This window comes from Sinocyclocheilus grahami, unplaced genomic scaffold (assembly GCF_001515645.1).
Source record: "Sinocyclocheilus grahami isolate Dianchi unplaced genomic scaffold, SAMN03320097.WGS_v1.1 scaffold636.1, whole genome shotgun sequence".
In the NCBI taxonomy this organism is placed as follows: domain Eukaryota; kingdom Metazoa; phylum Chordata; class Actinopteri; order Cypriniformes; family Cyprinidae; genus Sinocyclocheilus; species Sinocyclocheilus grahami.
The window spans coordinates 374,661-393,557 of NW_015505815.1; the positions used below are offsets into that span (position 1 = coordinate 374,661).

Consider the following 18,897-nt stretch of genomic DNA (forward strand, 5'->3'; position numbering starts at 1 on the left):
AAAAGAAACCAAACCCCCCCCCCCCCCCCCCAAGCGACATCCCCGTCATCAGTCCACCGCCCACACGGGAGTGCTACCATCCTCAACCAGGCTCCAAACAGTCGGAGTGCAGTTCTCCCTCTTGCACCGTGCCGGAACAGGGACAGAGAAACAGCCTCAACCAACCACAGGGTAAATGACAATAGAAGAAAGTCACTTACCCCTTATGTGGCTGGGAGGCCGTCTCCGTCGTTTCTCTGTGTCATCCCGGTTTTCACGAACTTTTGCGAGCGAGAGGGGATGACGTCATCAGGTGTTGCCCAACTGTGCTGTCTAGGCTCTACCTTGCCTGCATTCTCCACCAAAGTGGCGGGAGGAGCAAACGACAGACACAGTGGCGTCAGGCCTCGGAGAGGCTTTTAGTAACAGAAAATAAACAAAGTGTCCAGAAAAAGGGAATAAAGTGTCCAAAATAAACAGGAGATCTGGTGTCCTCGTCGTGCTGCGGGGTTCGTGAAGGGAAAGGCAGTGGTCAAGAAAGAAGGGTTCAGGAAAGGGGCAGAGTCCGGCGGCCGCACGTGCTCACCTCTCCAGTCCGGGGCGCAAGGGGCGGCAGCTTCTTCCAGTGGCTGCATCCTACTTGCTGCCCACGGCGCTCGAAGGGACTAGACGGCCCGGCATCCTGGCCCGATGGCCGGTTAACGGGTGCCGCTCTCGTCCGGAACGCGGGTCCTGCAGCTCACGACTCTGGCGGTTAGGAAGTCCCTCTACGCACCCTTCCTGGACAAACGAGGACACCAGCGTGCATACACGGGGAAGAGACCGGTCCCCCGAGGAGAAGCGCGCTCGGCATTTAAACAGCAGCGGTGATGAGGCTCTAATCGGTTCAGGTGTGCCTCATCACACGCTGCCAGCCCTGGCTATTTCAGCGCCCCTCCTCTCTCACGCACCCACTCCTGTCGGGAGCCTGGCGAAGGGCGGCGATTAAGGGACGGGGTGATGCTGATAATTAAGGGGGAGTCAGCCGACTCATCACAATATACAGTATCTCACAGAAGTGAGTACACCCCTCACATTTTTGTAAATATTTTATTATATCTTTTTCAGATCCTCAGAGAGTTATTTGCCATGAGGTGCCATGTTGAACTTCCAGTGACCAGTATGAGAGAGTGAGAGCGATAACACCAAATTTAACACACCTGCTCCCCATTCACACCTGAGACATTGTAACACTAATGAGTCGCATGACACCGAGGAGAGAAAATGGCTAATTGGGCCCAATTTGCATATTTTCACTTAGGGATGTACTCACTTTTGTGGCCAGCGGTTCAGATATTAATGGCTGTGTGTTGAGTTATTTTGAGGGGAAAGCAAATTTACACTGTTATACAAGCTGTACACTCACTACTTTACATTGTAGCAAAGTGTCATTTCTTCAGTGTTGTCACATGAAAAGATATAATAAAATATTTACAAAAATGTGAGGGGTGTACTCACTTCTGTGAGATACTGTATATATATTCAGGACATTTTCCTCACATGTCATCATTACCGCCACCCTCCACCCAAAGACAGTGGAATGGTACCCTGTGAGGAAAAGCGCTATCCAACACGCATACATAAACACATATACTGTATAATATATATATATATATATATATATATATATATATATATATATGTGTGTGTATACATATGTTATCATAAATATATTTGTTATCAATGTTCTTAGCATGACCAAAGGAATCTATATTAAGACCAGTCTCATTACAATAGGCCAAATTTATATAAAGCTATTAGCATTTTTATTTTTATTTCATTAACTTTTGACCACAAGGTGGTGCTGCCTTAAAACATTTTGTGTGCCTTCAGGGTAAGGTGCCGATGGCCGATGCCAAGTTTCGCAATGGTACACAAATGCATTCATAAAATATAGCATTTTATATCTTAATACTGTATTGTAGTTAATCTGTATTGTAGTTAGGTCTAGAGGCTTCTTCGGACAGAGTTCCGACACGGGAACCATGGTGGGTGAGTATGATCCATGTCTAAATATATATATAATGAGCTGGTGGTTGTGTGTATAACCCTTCTACTAGTTTCTTTGCAGTGTTTCCCGGGACCTGTGTGTTTCTGTCCCTTTCTAGGGTAGGTCCTTGATGGGCACCCTCTCTGCTGGGTTCAGAAACCGGCTGGTCGACTTGCAGTGCTTATTTCACTCGTCGATATATGTCCAGATGGTAAGTAAAGCCGGTTTTCGGCTTCATACTTCCTGGATCATGCGGCCATAACACAGGCTTCTGCAGGGGAGCCTTCGTGATCATCAGGCCCCCAGCGCATCACTGAAAAAATTTCCTGGACGTCCGGGCTGGGGTTACACTTTCATGCTACCCTGACTGGTCTACCATATCTGGGTCGCCCTGAGGGGTTTCTCGATCACATCCACATAGCTGGTAAGTGTGCACGTTATGCTTTGCCCACTTTCTAAAATCCACATAAGTGGTAAGTGTGCACATTATGCTTTGCCCACTTTTCTAAAATCCTGTATGGTAAGGGTTACGGGTTATTGACCTCGTTCCCTTTCTCTGAGTTGGTTAGACCCCGGGTCCATGGGCTCCACTCAACTAGTGTGTCTCTGTCGACACACTCTGGAAGCATCGCTCCTACTTATGTAACCATGGTTCCCTGAGTAGGGAACGAGACACTGCGTCCTCTAGGTTTCTTGCCATGCTGCGGAAGCAAGCTTCAGACGAAGAAGTGAATGATGTGTGCTCCCGGCGCCTATTTATACTACAGTCGCACCGGTAGTGACGTCATGGCTGTCGCCGGCCAACAAGTTGGTGTTTTTTCAATGTATGCTTCAGACACGGGTCACGACGAGGCGTTCCCCATAGCGACCCCTAGAGGACGCAGTGTCTCGTTCCCTACTCAGGGAACCATGGTTACATAAGTAACCTGAGAAGATTTTCTGGGCTTATTGGATTGAATTATCTATGAAGGATTGCTCCCCTGATGACCCGCAGATGGACTGAAGGCAACGGTGCAGGTGCAACAGGTAATAATGCCTTTGTCAGCTACCTGTGCATTTCATTTATTTAAAAACTAATGCATGGCACTAACCCTTTATGGATGACCAAAATTTGTGAGAGAGCAATAAACAGGATTCCACAAGCAGCCCTGAAACAATACACAGACCATTTGGGTCATAAAATCAGGGATCCTGTCTAGATAGCACCACAAATTTTAATTTAAAGTTCAGGATTTGCAGATAGGGATTAGGCTTGGATTAGGCTTTTTGGCAAAAAATAGAACCAGTCTTGTTAAAGCAACACAAAACCTTTCATATCCCACAGTCAAAACTCATTTGGCACTTTGTGTTTGTGCAAACCAACTCAAGTAATACCCAAATGATGATCATTAGACTCAAAAAAAAGGGGATGATTCACAAAGGGGGGCTCTAAAGCAGTGAGCTAGAGTTGACTCCCTGTATGTAAACTGGACTCACACTCTTCATCTCACTCTAATGCCTAGTTCACACCACAGGATTTTAAGCCCGATTTAAGCCCAATTTGCAAGTTAACAAGCTCGCCGACAGGTCGGGCTGTGATCAGGGGAAAATCAGCGGGTGATTGGCGCTCGGTAATCTTTATGTGTGAACTACACAATCAAAGAGGCTCGCTGACACCTCGCTGACGGCAAACAAATATCTAGCATGACAAATATCTGGAACGGTCGGCCGACTTGACATCACGTGGTGTCAGGTGTCATGACGAGCTACAGCCAATGAGAGAGCAAGGCATGGGTTGAGGTCACCAGAAGAAAAACAACAGCAGCAGCAACATGGCTTAAAGAAATGTTTGGACACAATAAATGGAGCAAAATTTTTCATAGAGCAAACAGCTTGCAGTGCTAATTTCTTCCTGACATCCATTTTCAAACAAACAACTCCTGTTTCACGTGTTGTTTCGCATCATTCCCATTCCAATTCTCGCATGTGTTTTCGTGACAAAACGTGGTTTGTAGAGTCGTTGGGTAAAAGAGTTGTTGTCAGCTTGTGTAGTGTGTAACCCCCGGTTGTGGATCATTTACATAGAGTCACGTACACCACAACGACTTAAAGACAGACAATCAAGTCATGTAGTCTGAACAGCACAGCGATCTGCCAACGTTTAAAGTTGTGTAGTGTGAACAGCCTAACAGAGACTAGTTTTCTCAAAATGCATCAGATAACTATAAGTTTTGGCAGTGACATAAATTTTGTGTTTTGCAAAGTTTGCTGCTTAAGCTGTTGTGGTGTTCATTCACATTCTTTCTAGATTATTGTGTAGAGTGATCAGATGCATTTAAAATAATTGCTAAAAGCTTCATTGGCCAAAAAAAGTAACTTTTCACACACAAAAAAAACGAATTTCACTGTTTTTTGATCCAAGGAGAGAGGTTCGACTGCAGTGAAGAAGTCTTCAGGACGTCCCAGAGTGTCCAGCTAGCCCCAGGACCATCTCCTCCTGAGGAGTCAGCTATGGAATCGTGTCAGCAGCAGTGCAGAGCTTGCTCAGGAATGGCAGCAGGTTGGTGTGAGAGCATCTGCACACACAGTGAGGCCAAGACTTTTGGACAACGGCCTGGTGTCAATTAAGGGCAGCAAAGAAGCCACTTCTCTCAAAGAAAAACGTCAAGGACAGACTGAATTTCTGCAGGAAGTACAAGAATTGGACAGCAGAAGACTGGTGCAAAGTTATTTTCTCTGATAAAGCTCCCTTCCGACTGTTTGGGACATCTGGAAAATCGATTGTTCAGAGAAGAAAAGGTGAACGCCACCATGAGTCCTGTGTTGTGCCAACAGTGAAGCATCCTGAGACCATCCATGTGTGGGCTTGCTTTTCAACCAAGGGAGTGGGCTCTCTCATAATTCTGCCCTAAAACACTGCCATGAATAAAGAATGGTATCAAAACGTCTTGCAAGAGCGATTTCTTCCAACGATCCATGAGCAATTTGGTGATGATCCGTGCATTTTACAGCATGATGGAGCACCATGTCACAAAGCAAGAGTGATAAAGAAGTGGCTTGAAGATCATTACATTTGACATTTTGGATCCGTGGCCAGGCAAATCCCTGGATCTCTATCCCATAGAGAACCTGTGGTCAGTCCTCAAAAGGCGAGTGGACAAGCAGAATCCTACAAATTGTGATCAACTCCGAGAACTAATAAGGCAAGAATGGATGGCCATCAGTCAGGATTTGGCCCAGAAGCTAATATCCAGCATGCCAGAGCGAATTGCATAGGTTATGAAGAACAAGGGTCAACACTGTAAATATTGACTCATTATATATTTTTGGCCAATAAAATCCTTTAAAACTTATTATATGTTTATCATTGTTTTTCAGTATACCATAGAAACATGTGGAAAAATAATCTACAAATACTGAAGCAGCAAACTTTGCAAAACACAAAATTTGTGTTAAAAAAATAACCAAAATACGCAGAACAAGAGCAGGAAACTGAAAGAACAGTGTGATCATAGTGCAGTATGTTGATTGATATGAGGTGAAATAACATAGTTACACTCCAAACTAAAGATGATGTTTGTTTGATTAAAACCTTGTTGGGTTTGGTTAATCAGATACGAACAAATTAACAGCCACCAAGTCAACTCGTCACTCAATTTACGATCCTTGATTGGCTTCCCAAAACATCACTCCAGACTCAAACCAGATCTGAGATCGCACACAACCAGGTAAACTCTGTTCAATAAACAATATGAGGGTAAAATTACTGATTGATGGTTCATTCAGGTTTTGGTCCAAGTAATTGCAAGGATTTCATTTACCATTCTTTATTTACTAACCTGTGTGTGTATGTGTGTACCGGTTTGACCTATATTAAGAAGACTAAATATCCTAATGTAAGACATGTTCAGGTTTTAGGTCTCTACCCCAATATTATGAGGACATACAGCTGTAAGTGATGTGTTTTGTTCTCTGCCGAGTTAATTTCTGAGTTCAATCTGACAGTCTTGTTTCTGTGCTGACAACTGAGAATGTTCCACATCCTGTGAAGACGGGCCCTCATTAAGGTCCTCTTTAGAAGTTGTTCTCAACGGCGGTCCTGAGGATCCACTCCCCATATTTTGTATGTCTTATGTGTATGCCTTATTTAACATTCTTGATTCAGATCATCAGCTTATTAGGTCATTGTATCACATAACAGAGATATAGCCAGGATTGTATTAATTTAAAAATCATGCGCTATTTTAAAAGTGTTTTTAAAAGGTCATAACATGGCATTTTACAAGGAACTGCATGAAAATAATTTGCGTAATTTTGTGTAAAAAGGAATAAAAGTTGTTGCCGTTTTTTGGCATTTGGCATTTTTATCTCCATCTATACATAACCAGAATGCCACAGCGCACAAATACAGTACATCTGCTCAGGTGTACTACTTGCAGACATTTAATTGACCTTATGGGCTCAAAATCTTTAAAGGGGTCATGACATTAGCGATCATTTGGTGTATAAAAGGTTGTTGTACTATAAAAGTACTTTTAGTTTAAGTTTCAGAGCTCAAAAATTCCTCCTCAAAATAAGAGCATTTTATTGCCATAATGACTTGTTGTCTACTTCCTCCACACTGTGGTAGACATTTGTATCAGAACACCTTCACAATAGCACAGCTCATTATTCCTTCCATATTCCTTATTCCTTCCACTGCTCAGCACAGGTGAGCAATGAGGTGACAAGGAAAGAGATGCAGTGATATTAGGCAACCATCATGTAGACTAATATCATGACCTCTTTAAAGATAATGCTGTAATTGACAATTGTAGATCTTAATGAAAGTCATTAGTCATGTGAAGCATTAGTTAGTCAAACATTAAAGGGGTCATAGGATGCCCATTTTCCACAAGTTGATATGATATGATGACTTAATGAAAAGTCTGTAACACAGTTTGGTTAAAATTTCTCAATGGTAGTGTAAAAAACACAGTTTTTACCCTGTCAAAAACAGTGCTTTTCAGATCAAGCAGTTTTTGTAGCATTTTCCTTTAAATGTTAATGAGCTCTGCTGACCCCGCATTCATCGTGAAACTTGCTAATTAGCACATTATTAGGAAAGGCGATTTGCAAAGATTCATTACAAAACATTATACTCACTTCTTCTGTAGATGAGGCTGGACCATGAATGATTCGCGCGAACATAAACGCATTTATGTAGATCGTGGGCGCATTCCCTTCAGAAACAATGTAATCCACTGCGAGCTCAGCGGCTCAGATGTCGGGAGTAACAACAACAGAACACCTCAATCGCTTAGGAGTCATTCTTGTCTACTGATGACAGCTCACTCAGGCGGGTCTAAGGTAAGACACCAGTCCAGTCTGTGCTGAAACGCTACTGTCAATCAAACTATTGTGGGAGGGGCCTGTCTGTGTGACGTCACACAGACAGGCATCTGAGATCGGCTCGATTTGAGAAAGGGGTAAACATTTAACCAGATTTTTTTTAAAACACTGGGTGGATTTTTATCATTATAGGGTGGTTGTGTACACACTGCCAACACACATTTCAGTTCAAACAACTTGTAAAAGTGCATGACCCCTTTAAGCAACAAAAAAAGCAATGTCCTATTGCGTGAGGGAGCAAACATTCAACAATAGTAAATGGAAGATATGAAAGAAGAGAGTGTCACTTACTCATGGAACAGTTTATCCTGTCACAGTCTAGATGGGGAAGAATAAATTACTTGTAAATTCAGCCTTCAAAGTAACATCTGCAGACATTGAAGCACATAACCCACTTCTCTGGGGACAGACACACAAGAACACCAATGATCCTGATGCTCACGCATGCCATCACATTCACCCAAATGCCCTTCTGTTACATTGAACTCTTTCTAGGAATATTGTCCAAATAATTACTGTTATATTTTTTAAGCCAATTAAGCAGCATTTAAGTGGCACTTTCCACAAAGAGGGTACAAAATAGTCTAGAAGACTTTTTCTTTTATTTTGTTGGTTTGTAGCTAATCCTAATATTTCCCATGAATTATACTGTTGAATGCATTGATCTTGATGAATGTGGTCAAGCGAAGCCACTTTCTGGGTGTGTGTTTTGTCCACGATGTCCCACCTTTGCAGGGCAGGCTATAGAATTGGAATTGTAACCCAAAGGTCGGGGGTTCAAGTCTCAGGTCTGGCAGGGATTGTAGGTGGGGGGGAGTGAATGACCAGCACTCTCTTCCACCCTCAATACCACGACAGAGGTGCCCTTGAGCAAGGCACCGAATCCTCTGGGTGTGTGCATGCGTGCGTGCGTGTGCATAGGATAAATGGGATGCCATACTTGGCTACACATCACGTCACTCACATGTTAATAAATTTACTTCAGGTGTATGAATTGAAGCAGTGCATGTTGGTTAGATTGGTTTGTCTGACTAGACATTCAGTTTGTGAAATTTCTTCACAGCTGCTAAAAGTAAAAAAGTATTATTTTGTTGTTTGTTTGTTTATTGTATTCAAATGCACCCTATTCATGGAAAGTTCCGAGTATTTAGTTGTTGTTGTTTATCTATATATGTACAGATTTGATTGCAATTGGAAATGTATTTGACTAAGAATGGAAATGCCAGAGCATCATACCTTTGGTCAGGCTGCGACAATGACTAGTAAACTGCCTGGTAATGCACATTTATTTTTGATATTGGCTGCTCACCCAAAATTTTCAGACCATGTTCTTATAAACAAGGTTCTAAGAAAATGTATAAAAAGGAGGCTCTTAAAGAAGAAGTTACAGGTCTGTGAGAGCCAGAAATCTTGCTTGTTTGTAGGTGACCAAATACTTATTTTACCGAGGAATTTACCAATTAATTCTTTAAAAATCCTACAATGTGATTTTCTGGATTTTTTTTTCTCATTTTGTCTCTCATAGTTGAGGTATACCTATGATGAAAATTACAGGCCTCTCTCATCTTTTTAAGTGGAAGAACTTGCACAATTGGTGGCTGACTAAATACTTTTTTGCCCCACTGTATGTAGTGTTGCACCTGATTAAATTAAGTTGGACTGTGGGTGGTTCATGAATTAGATAATTTTTGCAATGAAATAAAGTAAATTCCTGATTAAAAGGTAAGGAAGAATGTTTCTCGACAAGTTTCCACTGAAATCAGTATGTCTGTTTTTAGGTAGTGATTTATTGAGATATTTCAACCAAGTTCACCAGAAGCAGTGTCTTAGCCTAGAGTGCCATCAACCTCAGCAGAGAAGGGACTGCACACAGCCAAAGACCAGAGCTGGCTCATCATGCAAGGAAATGCTCTTTCTAAAGTAAAGGCTTGTTCACATATTACAGCGATTATCGCCGACGTTTAACGCTTAAAAGCTTAATTTTTTAAAAAATGCCTCGGGCTTGTTTTTTTGGTTTGACGCGCTGCGTTAAAAACTGGCCGACCAATAAAATTGGCTTTTGTTCATGTGCCTGGAGCTGCTGAAGTTACAGTAAAACATGACTTGGTGGCGCTCAAGCACAAAATGGTCTTGCCGAGCACACATTGATACCTAACGACGAAGAGGAAGTAAGTAGACCAAGAGGATGCATCGAGGCAAGATGAATGTAAAGCTGCTGGTCTCATTGGTGTCTGAACACAAAGGAATTTATGACAAACGTGATAGCGACTACAAAAATCTCGATAAGAGTGAGTAGTTATGGAAAGGAATTGCAGATCAAATAGGATTCGATGTGTACCGGGGTATTTCTGTTTTTCATTAAGCACCATCTAATGTCAGGGAGTGAATTTGCACGTTCACTCATCTCATCGTCAGCGAAAATCGCTTGGGTATGAACACAAAAGACGCGTCGAAAAACGTCCGCTATAATCGTCACGGTGTGTACGAGGCTTTACACTGTAAAACCTTTGAATCATTTAATTTAATATAGTCAGGTGAATTGTAGACTCTAATCTACTTTAAATTTCAGCTGACTTAAAGGGATATTTCACCAAAAAATTAACACTGACTTCCATTGAATTCCACTCTATGATCAAAAAAACACTGAGATATTTGTCAAAATATCTTTGTTTGTGTTCCCCAGAAGAAAGAATGAGTAAATTATGACAGACCTTACTTATTTGATTGAACTATCCCTTTAAGGCCCAGGCATATATTAATTTCTTCTTCATTCTTTGCTCAGAGGTAAAAAGTACTTTGAGCCTATTTTCAAAAATAGTGGAGTGTTCCTTTAAGATACTGTATGCCTCCAAAAGCTTGTTACTACTAAACAGTTTCTCATTTACTAAATGCTTTAAAAGGAAATAAACATGCAAAAAACAACAATGTGATTCACCAGGGCTTTGTTTGGCCGATATAGTGCACTAGATGCAATGAGAAAACAGTTCATCAACTGAGCAGTCGTATGGTTTGAATATATATGTGTAACCATATGTTTTTTTTATGTAATGTACCATGGGCCATAGTTTCCAGATATTATTAGCAATACCAGTTTCTCATCAACGGGAAAGCCTCAAAGGTAAAAAAGAAGAAAAAAGTGATGATGATGATAAGAATGCATATGTTTTCTCAGTCCTCAGAAGCGAGTGTCCTTCAGGACAGGAGACACGATCAGAAAGCCAGTTTCTTCATCAGGAGATAGACCCTGGAGTCCACTTCAAATCCATGCAGATTATTAGCATCTCCCTGAAGTCGCATTAGCAGACCTCCATACGACACATACGCAGATCTGTGTAGACACACATACGCACAAATCAGTGATTAGATTAGAAAGTATTATACCACATTGCTATATTATAAAATAAACAATTTTATATTCGAAAATGGATTTAAAATAAATCAAGTCAAAATAACAAATTTAATTCACAAATTTGCATTTACAGTGGGGGAAAAAAGTATTTAGTCAGTCACCAATTGTGCAAGTTCTCCCACTTAAAAAGATGAGAGAGGCCTGTAATTTTCATCATTGGTATACCTCAACTATGAGAGACAAAATGAGAAAAAAATCCAGAAAATCACATTGTATGATTTTTAAAGAATTAATTGGTAAATTATGGTGGAAAATAAGTATTTGGTCAATAACAAAATTTCATCTCAATACTTTGTTATATACCCTTTGTTGGCAATGACAGAGGTCAAACGTTTTCTGTAAGTCTTCACAAGGTTTTCACACACTGTTGCTGGTATTTTGGCCCATTCCTCCATGCAGATCTCCTCTAGAGCAGTAATGTTTTGGGGCTGTCGCTGGGCAACATGGATTTTCAACTCCCTCCAAAGATTTTCTATGGGGTTGAGATCTGGAGACTGGCTAGGCCACTCCAGGGCCTTGAAATGCTTCTTACGAAGCCACTCCTTCGTTGCCCGGGTGGTGTGTTTGGGATCATTGTCATGCTGAAAGACCCAGCCACGTTTCATCTTCAATGCCCTTGCTGATGGAAGGAGGTTTTCACTCAAAATCTCACGATACATGGCCCCATTCATTTTTTCGTTTACACGGATCAGTTGTCCTGGTCCCTTTGCAGAAAAACAGCCCCAAAGCATGATGTTTCCACCCCCATGCTTCACAGTAGGTATGGTGTTCTTTGGATGCAACTCAGCATTCTTTCTCCTCCAAACATGACAAGTTGAGTTTTTACCAAAAAGTTCTATTTTGGTTTCATCTGACCATATGACATTCTCCCAATCCTCTTCTGGATCATCCAAATGCTCTCTAGCAAACTTCAGACGGGCCTGGACATGTACTGGCTTAAGCAGGGGGACACGTCTGTCACTGCAGGATTTGAGTCCCTGGCGGTGCAGTGTGTTACTGATGGTAGCCTTTGTTACTTTGGTCCCAGCTCTCTGCAGGTCATTCACTAGGTTCCCCCGTGTGGTTCTGGGATTTTTGCTCACAGTTCTTGTGATCATTTTGACCCCATGGGGTGAGATCTTGCGTGGAGCCCCATATCGAGGGAGATTATCAGTGGTCTTGTATGTCTTCCATTTTCTAATAATTGCTCCCACAGTTGATTTCTTCACACCAAGCTGCTTACCTATTGCAGATTCAGTCTTCCCAGCCTGGTGCAGGTCTGCAATTTTGTTTCTGGTGTCCTTTGACAGCTCTTTGGTCTTGGCCTTGGTGGAGTTTGGAGTGTGACTGTTTGAGGTTGTGGACAGGTGTCTTTTATACTGATAATGAGTTCAAACAGATGCCATTAATACAGGTAACGAGTGGAGGACAGAGGAGGCTCTTAAAGAAGAAGTTACAGGTCTGTGAGGGCCAGAAATCTTGCTTGTTTGTAGGTGACCAAATACTTATTTTACCGAGGAATTTACCAATTAATTCTTTAAAAATCCTACAATGTGATTTTCTGGATTTTTTTTTCTCATTTTGTCTCTCATAGTTGAGGTATACCTATGATGAAAATTACAGGCCTCTCTCATCTTTTTAAGTGGAAGAACTTGCACAATTGGTGGCTGACTAAATACTTTTTTGCCCCACTGTATGTAGTGTTGCACCTGATTAAATTAAGTTGGACTGTGGGTGGTTCATGAATTAGATAATTTTTGCAATGAAATAAAGTAAATTCCTGATTAAAAGGTAAGGAAGAATGTTTCTCGACAAGTTTCCACTGAAATCAGTATGTCTGTTTTTAGGTAGTGATTTATTGAGATATTTCAACCAAGTTCACCAGAAGCAGTGTCTTAGCCTAGAGTGCCATCAACCTCAGCAGAGAAGGGACTGCACACAGCCAAAGACCAGAGCTGGCTCATCATGCAAGGAAATGCTCTTTCTAAAGTAAAGGCTTGTTCACATATTACAGCGATTATCGCCGACGTTTAACGCTTAAAAGCTTAATTTTTTAAAAAATGCCTCGGGCTTGTTTTTTTGGTTTGACGCGCTGCGTTAAAAACTGGCCGACCAATAAAATTGGCTTTTGTTCATGTGCCTGGAGCTGCTGAAGTTACAGTAAAACATGACTTGGTGGCGCTCAAGCACAAAATGGTCTTGCCGAGCACACATTGATACCTAACGACGAAGAGGAAGTAAGTAGACCAAGAGGATGCATCGAGGCAAGATGAATGTAAAGCTGCTGGTCTCATTGGTGTCTGAACACAAAGGAATTTATGACAAACGTGATAGCGACTACAAAAATCTCGATAAGAGTGAGTAGTTATGGAAAGGAATTGCAGATCAAATAGGATTCGATGTGTACCGGGGTATTTCTGTTTTTCATTAAGCACCATCTAATGTCAGGGAGTGAATTTGCACGTTCACTCATCTCATCGTCAGCGAAAATCGCTTGGGTATGAACACAAAAGACGCGTCGAAAAACGTCCGCTATAATCGTCACGGTGTGTACGAGGCTTTACACTGTAAAACCTTTGAATCATTTAATTTAATATAGTCAGGTGAATTGTAGACTCTAATCTACTTTAAATTTCAGCTGACTTAAAGGGATATTTCACCAAAAAATTAACACTGACTTCCATTGAATTCCACTCTATGATCAAAAAAACACTGAGATATTTGTCAAAATATCTTTGTTTGTGTTCCCCAGAAGAAAGAATGAGTAAATTATGACAGACCTTACTTATTTGATTGAACTATCCCTTTAAGGCCCAGGCATATATTAATTTCTTCTTCATTCTTTGCTCAGAGGTAAAAAGTACTTTGAAAAACCTGAACCAACAGTAACCTCACAATACTGTTGTAGAGGAGCATTTAAATATGCAATGCTGTGATGATTCACTGAGCAAATGACTTGTGGGCGTTTTCATTTCTGTGGTCATATTAAGGTAAACAGCATTCACATTGGGAGTGTGAGCTGCGCACTGTCAGGTTTTCATTCAGGTAATAAAAACAAATTCAAAGTCAAATCCAAATCTTAACCCCTTCTCATTCTCAAGGCATCAGTTAAAGCAGCGTGTGCAAAGGCCCGCTACACAGTGTTCATTTGATAATAATTATAACTAGATTATATTTATTTATTTTTGTACTTATTGTAAATTTTAGATAAAGAATTATACATAAAGAAAGTGTCTCAGTGGTTTTAAAGTGGTTTACTAACAGTGATATAGCTGGTGATATATAAGCGAAATACATTAATCTGAATACGAAAACGTTTTTTTTTTCATTACTATTGTTAATATGGTTATCACTATGTCAACCTTCAGGGTTTGAGTGACTTCAGTATTCTGTAAACATACAGAACATAATTTAGATGATTCACATCCATATTTAAATGCAGTTGTCATTCACAAATGTTGTCTTATCTGTTATATTCAGACATGGTAATGTGAAAGACTAAAACTTTATATATATTTGCGTGTTGGACGTTTGCCATAGGCTCTGCAGAACTACACTAGTCCAAGGAAGCCCAATCATGTTCCTGGAGATTTACGTTCCTGCAGAGTTCCTCCAGCTCCTGGAGATCTTATTTAGCTGGTTCAGGTGTGTTTGATTAAGACTGGTGCTGGATTTTGCAGTGAGGTAGATCTCCAGGAACAGGATTGGGCACCCCTGCTGTAGTCTGATATGCACCCCTTAAACCAGCCCACAAACAGCCACGTATTGTAGGTCACAGCGTGGAAGCTACAGTCTAGGTCAGACACAACAGAATAAATCAGCCTTTAGATATAGTAAAAATCTGTGGATATCTAAAGTGCACAGCTTTCTCCTGTGAATGTATTACTCAATGTAACACTGAGAGGGCACAAAGTGTTCATGCCTTGAGAAACGGGTGTTTTTCGGATGGGAATGGCAACAAAGAGGGCTGTTATACAACACAGAGCATTCTCCTTTAACACAGAGCACAGCTGAGGTGTTTGAGTGTGTACGGAGACCTGCAGACTCGGAGCATTGGAGGGCTTTGAGCATGTCCACCATAAAGACAATAGTGTTTTTGTGTGTGATGTGTTTTCAAGATACATTTTAGTGCATGACAGCACAGTAACAAAAAAGGTATTTTTTAACCCTTAAATGCATGGATGTTTCACCAATCATTATGACATATTCGGGTCTTTAGCGACCTGGACCTATATTTCCAACACGGATGGATCTCTAACTGCTGCAATGGCATAATTTTTTCCTGATATTTTAGTAACAATTACAAAATAATAAAAAAAAACATATTTGGTTACCTTTCGAAGCTTAGAAGGGTTCAATTTGAGCAGATGATTTTACCATTACTGTCATCATCAGAGCGCACTTCCCCAGTAGGCTACATCTGGCTCATATTCAAGATCTCAACCATATTCCCAAATTATCATTTTCAGGGAATTCAAAATCAATATTTTGATCGCTGGCAGCTTATTCACCACATCCACCATCAAATGACAGTGACATATTTAATTGCGTACAGTAATTGCTCTGCAGTAAAGCCATTCAAGCCAGTTCAGTTTTTGCTGATGATATTCTTTTGTTTTATGCCTGCAGTAATTAGGAGTGAAACATCACCTCATTGTTGTTTATCAAACAGTGCCACCTTGAGGAGTAAAGGTGAATTGCATTTATTGAGTCCTCAGATATTTAATTATTGTTGCGCAGGAAAAATATACTTACACTATTACATACCTTGGGTTGCTAGCGACCCTATACACTTTTTACAAATTCAACAGAAAACAGACATTCTTTTATATTTTATTTTATTTAAAAAAATTGTGTTATATTGTTTATAATGAATAGCTTGAGGAATACTAAGAAAGATGATGTATAACTTTAAAAAATGAAGGCGGGTGAGGGTAGTGAATGATTTCCCGGGTTGCTAAAGACCCGAGGTATGCATTTAAGGGTTAATGTCAATTTCTGGTTAGATATGAACAAGTTTGAGTATATTTGGTCACAGGGGTGTGACAGAATGTTTTTACTGATACCTAGATTAACTGTAAGCCGGACGCGACTTGTATCCAGCTCCAGACGTAGAGTGTCTGCAGAGTCTCGAGAAGTAGTTGCCATGAGAACGCCGTATGCCCGCTGGGATCGGAACCGTAGCGAAACATCTTCAGCCTCTGTATGCATAGCTACAGATAACTGGACCTTCAAGTACTTACTGCCGTCGTAACTGAGGATTGTGGCATCTGTGGATGAGAGGCAAAGATTATACTGTAATGTCATTAATCACGTTTTTTTTTCCCATATAGGCTTTCAGTGAAAAGTAGTTTATCAGTCCACAATGTAAGTGAAAATGGTGCATGATACAACATACTTACAGCCAATATAGAATATTTGAATTTTAATGTACTGATATGAGAAGTGAAACCGAAGCCCAGGGGTCTTCAACCCTGTTCCTGAAGAGCTACATTTAGATTTAGTTCTAGCCCTGCTTCTCCTGTGTGTAATTTTCAAGTAACCCTGAACACCTTGATTAGCTGGTGTGTTTGAATGGGGTTTAAGTTGAAGGACGTTACCTCTCCAGGAACAGGGATAGCTACCCCCACACCTAAAATGACCTGGTGTGCTGTGCATCAGTAGAACAAGACTAGTTTTCAAGACATACACTGATCGGCCACAACATTACAACCACCTGCCTAGACAGTATAGACTTCTGCAAGTTATGAGGTGGGGTCTCCATGTATCGGATCCAACATATCCCATAGATGTTAAATCGGATTGAGATCTGGGGGCCACTTCATGTGCTTTCTTTAATTGGATAGCTATCCATTTGCAAAAAAGACCATATTTAAACGCCTTCTGACATGCATTTGACATGGACTGCAATCCATCCGGCTTCTGATAGCCAGATACCACAACACTACTGCAACACCCATCTCCACAGATAGGTGCTTTCATGGTTAGCAGGGCTCATCATGGGCACTCTGAATGTTCCGTGGCTACGCAGCCCCATATGCAGCAAACTGTGATGCACTGTGTGTTCTGACACCTTTCTATCTTGGCCAGCCAGTTTGCATTAAGCAGTTAGAGCTACAGTAGCTCTTCTGTGTGATCAAAACCAGAAGCCTTCGCTACTCATGTACATCAATGAGCCTTGGGTACCCATGACCCCGTTGCCGGTTCACTTATTGCCATTCATTGCACCACATTTGGTAGGTACTGTACTAACCTCTGCATACCAGGAATACCCCATAAGACTTGATGTTATGGAGTTGCTCTGACTCAGTCGTCTAGCCATCACTATTTGCCAAAGTCAAACTCACTCATACCTTGACTTAACCATTTTTCATCACATGAAATTCAGGAACTGATTGTTCATTTGCTGCCTAAAATATCCCACCCCTTGACAGGTGCCATTGTAACAATATAATCAATGTTATTCACTTCATCTGTAAGTGGTTGAAATGTTTTGGCTGATCAGTGTACAGTATGTCTGTAAAGTATTTGTTATTAAAGACATCTGTAATGTTTACAATCAATTCACAGAAATATAAACTTGACCAGAATGGGTGTGCCTGCCTTTACATAGAATAGAAAGTTTGCCATACAAATGTTGGTACGTTCTCCATATCGTTTTTCTGTAAATTATCAGCATTTTATCTTTTATCAAAAAAGAAAACATTTGTATTCACAAATAAGTTCATGGATAATTGTGTAAACGTGTTAATAATTTTGAGACTAATGTCATCCCATAGGCATGGTGGCTCCAATGACACGAGAGAGATGAAAGTGTACAGCATGGATGTCAGGAATCTGACACCGAAAATCAAAGACTAGACAGAGGAACACACAAATTGTCCTGTCCCAAATAACAGCTGCAACATACCAATAAACCTTAATCTTAATGAAACTGTAATATAATACAACATTTCTGCAATATTTACGAAATAAGAAGCAATAAGCATTTAAAACAAGTGTCAGCCTCACCTTTCTCACAGGAGTTACCAAGATTGCCCGTCCCAGAGCAGTCACACACATAACGGTTCCACCCTTCCCTGCAGATTCCATTGTTTTGGCAGGGGTTACTGAGACACTGCTTGGGAGCTTCTTTGCTGCAGGAGGGCTTTACGCCTGCTGCTTTCTGCACCTCAGCTATGCGGCGGATATCTTTGCTCTGACCACTGATGAATAAGTCACGGATGCAGCCTACGTAACCATAGTTGAGCAGAGCAGTCCACACCTCAGTAGGAAACACCATATCAGCTTTATTTTCTGGCAGTCCTCCTAGATACAGGTTATCATCCAGGTCAAGGATCTCACTGTTTCCTGGGGCTTTGTATGGTGTGCGAATTGTGTTAATATAGGTGGTACCTGCAGTTCAGCAATGCAAAAGAAAATGTGAGACTGTGCAAAGTAAATCCTGATATATAAAGTAGAGAATAATTTAAAGTACAATAAGATACCTGGTAACACGTCCTATGAATACATCTTTATATACTTTTCATAAATGAATGAATTCACAGTTGTAACCATTCACAAGCAAGTTTTCAAATTAGGATTAAATGTATTTAACACCATTGTTGGGTTTTATTTTATTTTTGCATTTATCTAATTTGACGTCATGACATGAACCTGTTCTATGTGTGTCTGTGTGTGTGTTAAATATTGCCCTTTGGATAATTTCACTGTGAATAGATGGGCTGTGTTAAGAAAAGTTTGCTAAATTGGCACTGTATCTTTACTTTCTACATTTAGAAACAAAGATCATCATCGTACTGTCACAACTGCAAAGTGTCCAATGTATAAACAGTATGACAGTTCAATGCAGAAATTGTGCATATTTTTAAACTGATGACAAACAGTCTGGACCACTCAAACACACAATATATATTTTGTTAGCTAGATTTAACAAATACTCCGTAACACCCCAGGAAGCCGAACAGGCCCCTGGTTCCATGGTAACCCTGACACCCGATACATTTACGACCTCCTGGAATTTAGGTGAAGAAAATCCCTTCCTTGCCCATAGGGAAAATCCACAAGGGAAGGACTTTTCTTTGCTAATTAATTAATAGGAAAACCTTTCTTTGAATGAACACACATGATC

At 40.8% G+C, this 18,897-nt stretch overlaps 1 protein-coding gene across 1 annotated transcript in view; it reads right to left on the minus strand.

Annotated features, from left to right (window-relative positions):
• The window catches only part of LOC107558206 (neurexin-1a-like), a 157,154-nt gene that overhangs the window by 83,275 nt on the left and 54,982 nt on the right, over nucleotides 1–18,897 (minus strand). Inside the window, 3 exon segments of the mRNA XM_016241830.1 lie at nucleotides 7,670–7,696; nucleotides 15,833–16,036; nucleotides 17,778–18,161. Of these exon segments, the coding sequence (XP_016097316.1) occupies nucleotides 7,670–7,696; nucleotides 15,833–16,036; nucleotides 17,778–18,161 (615 nt within the window).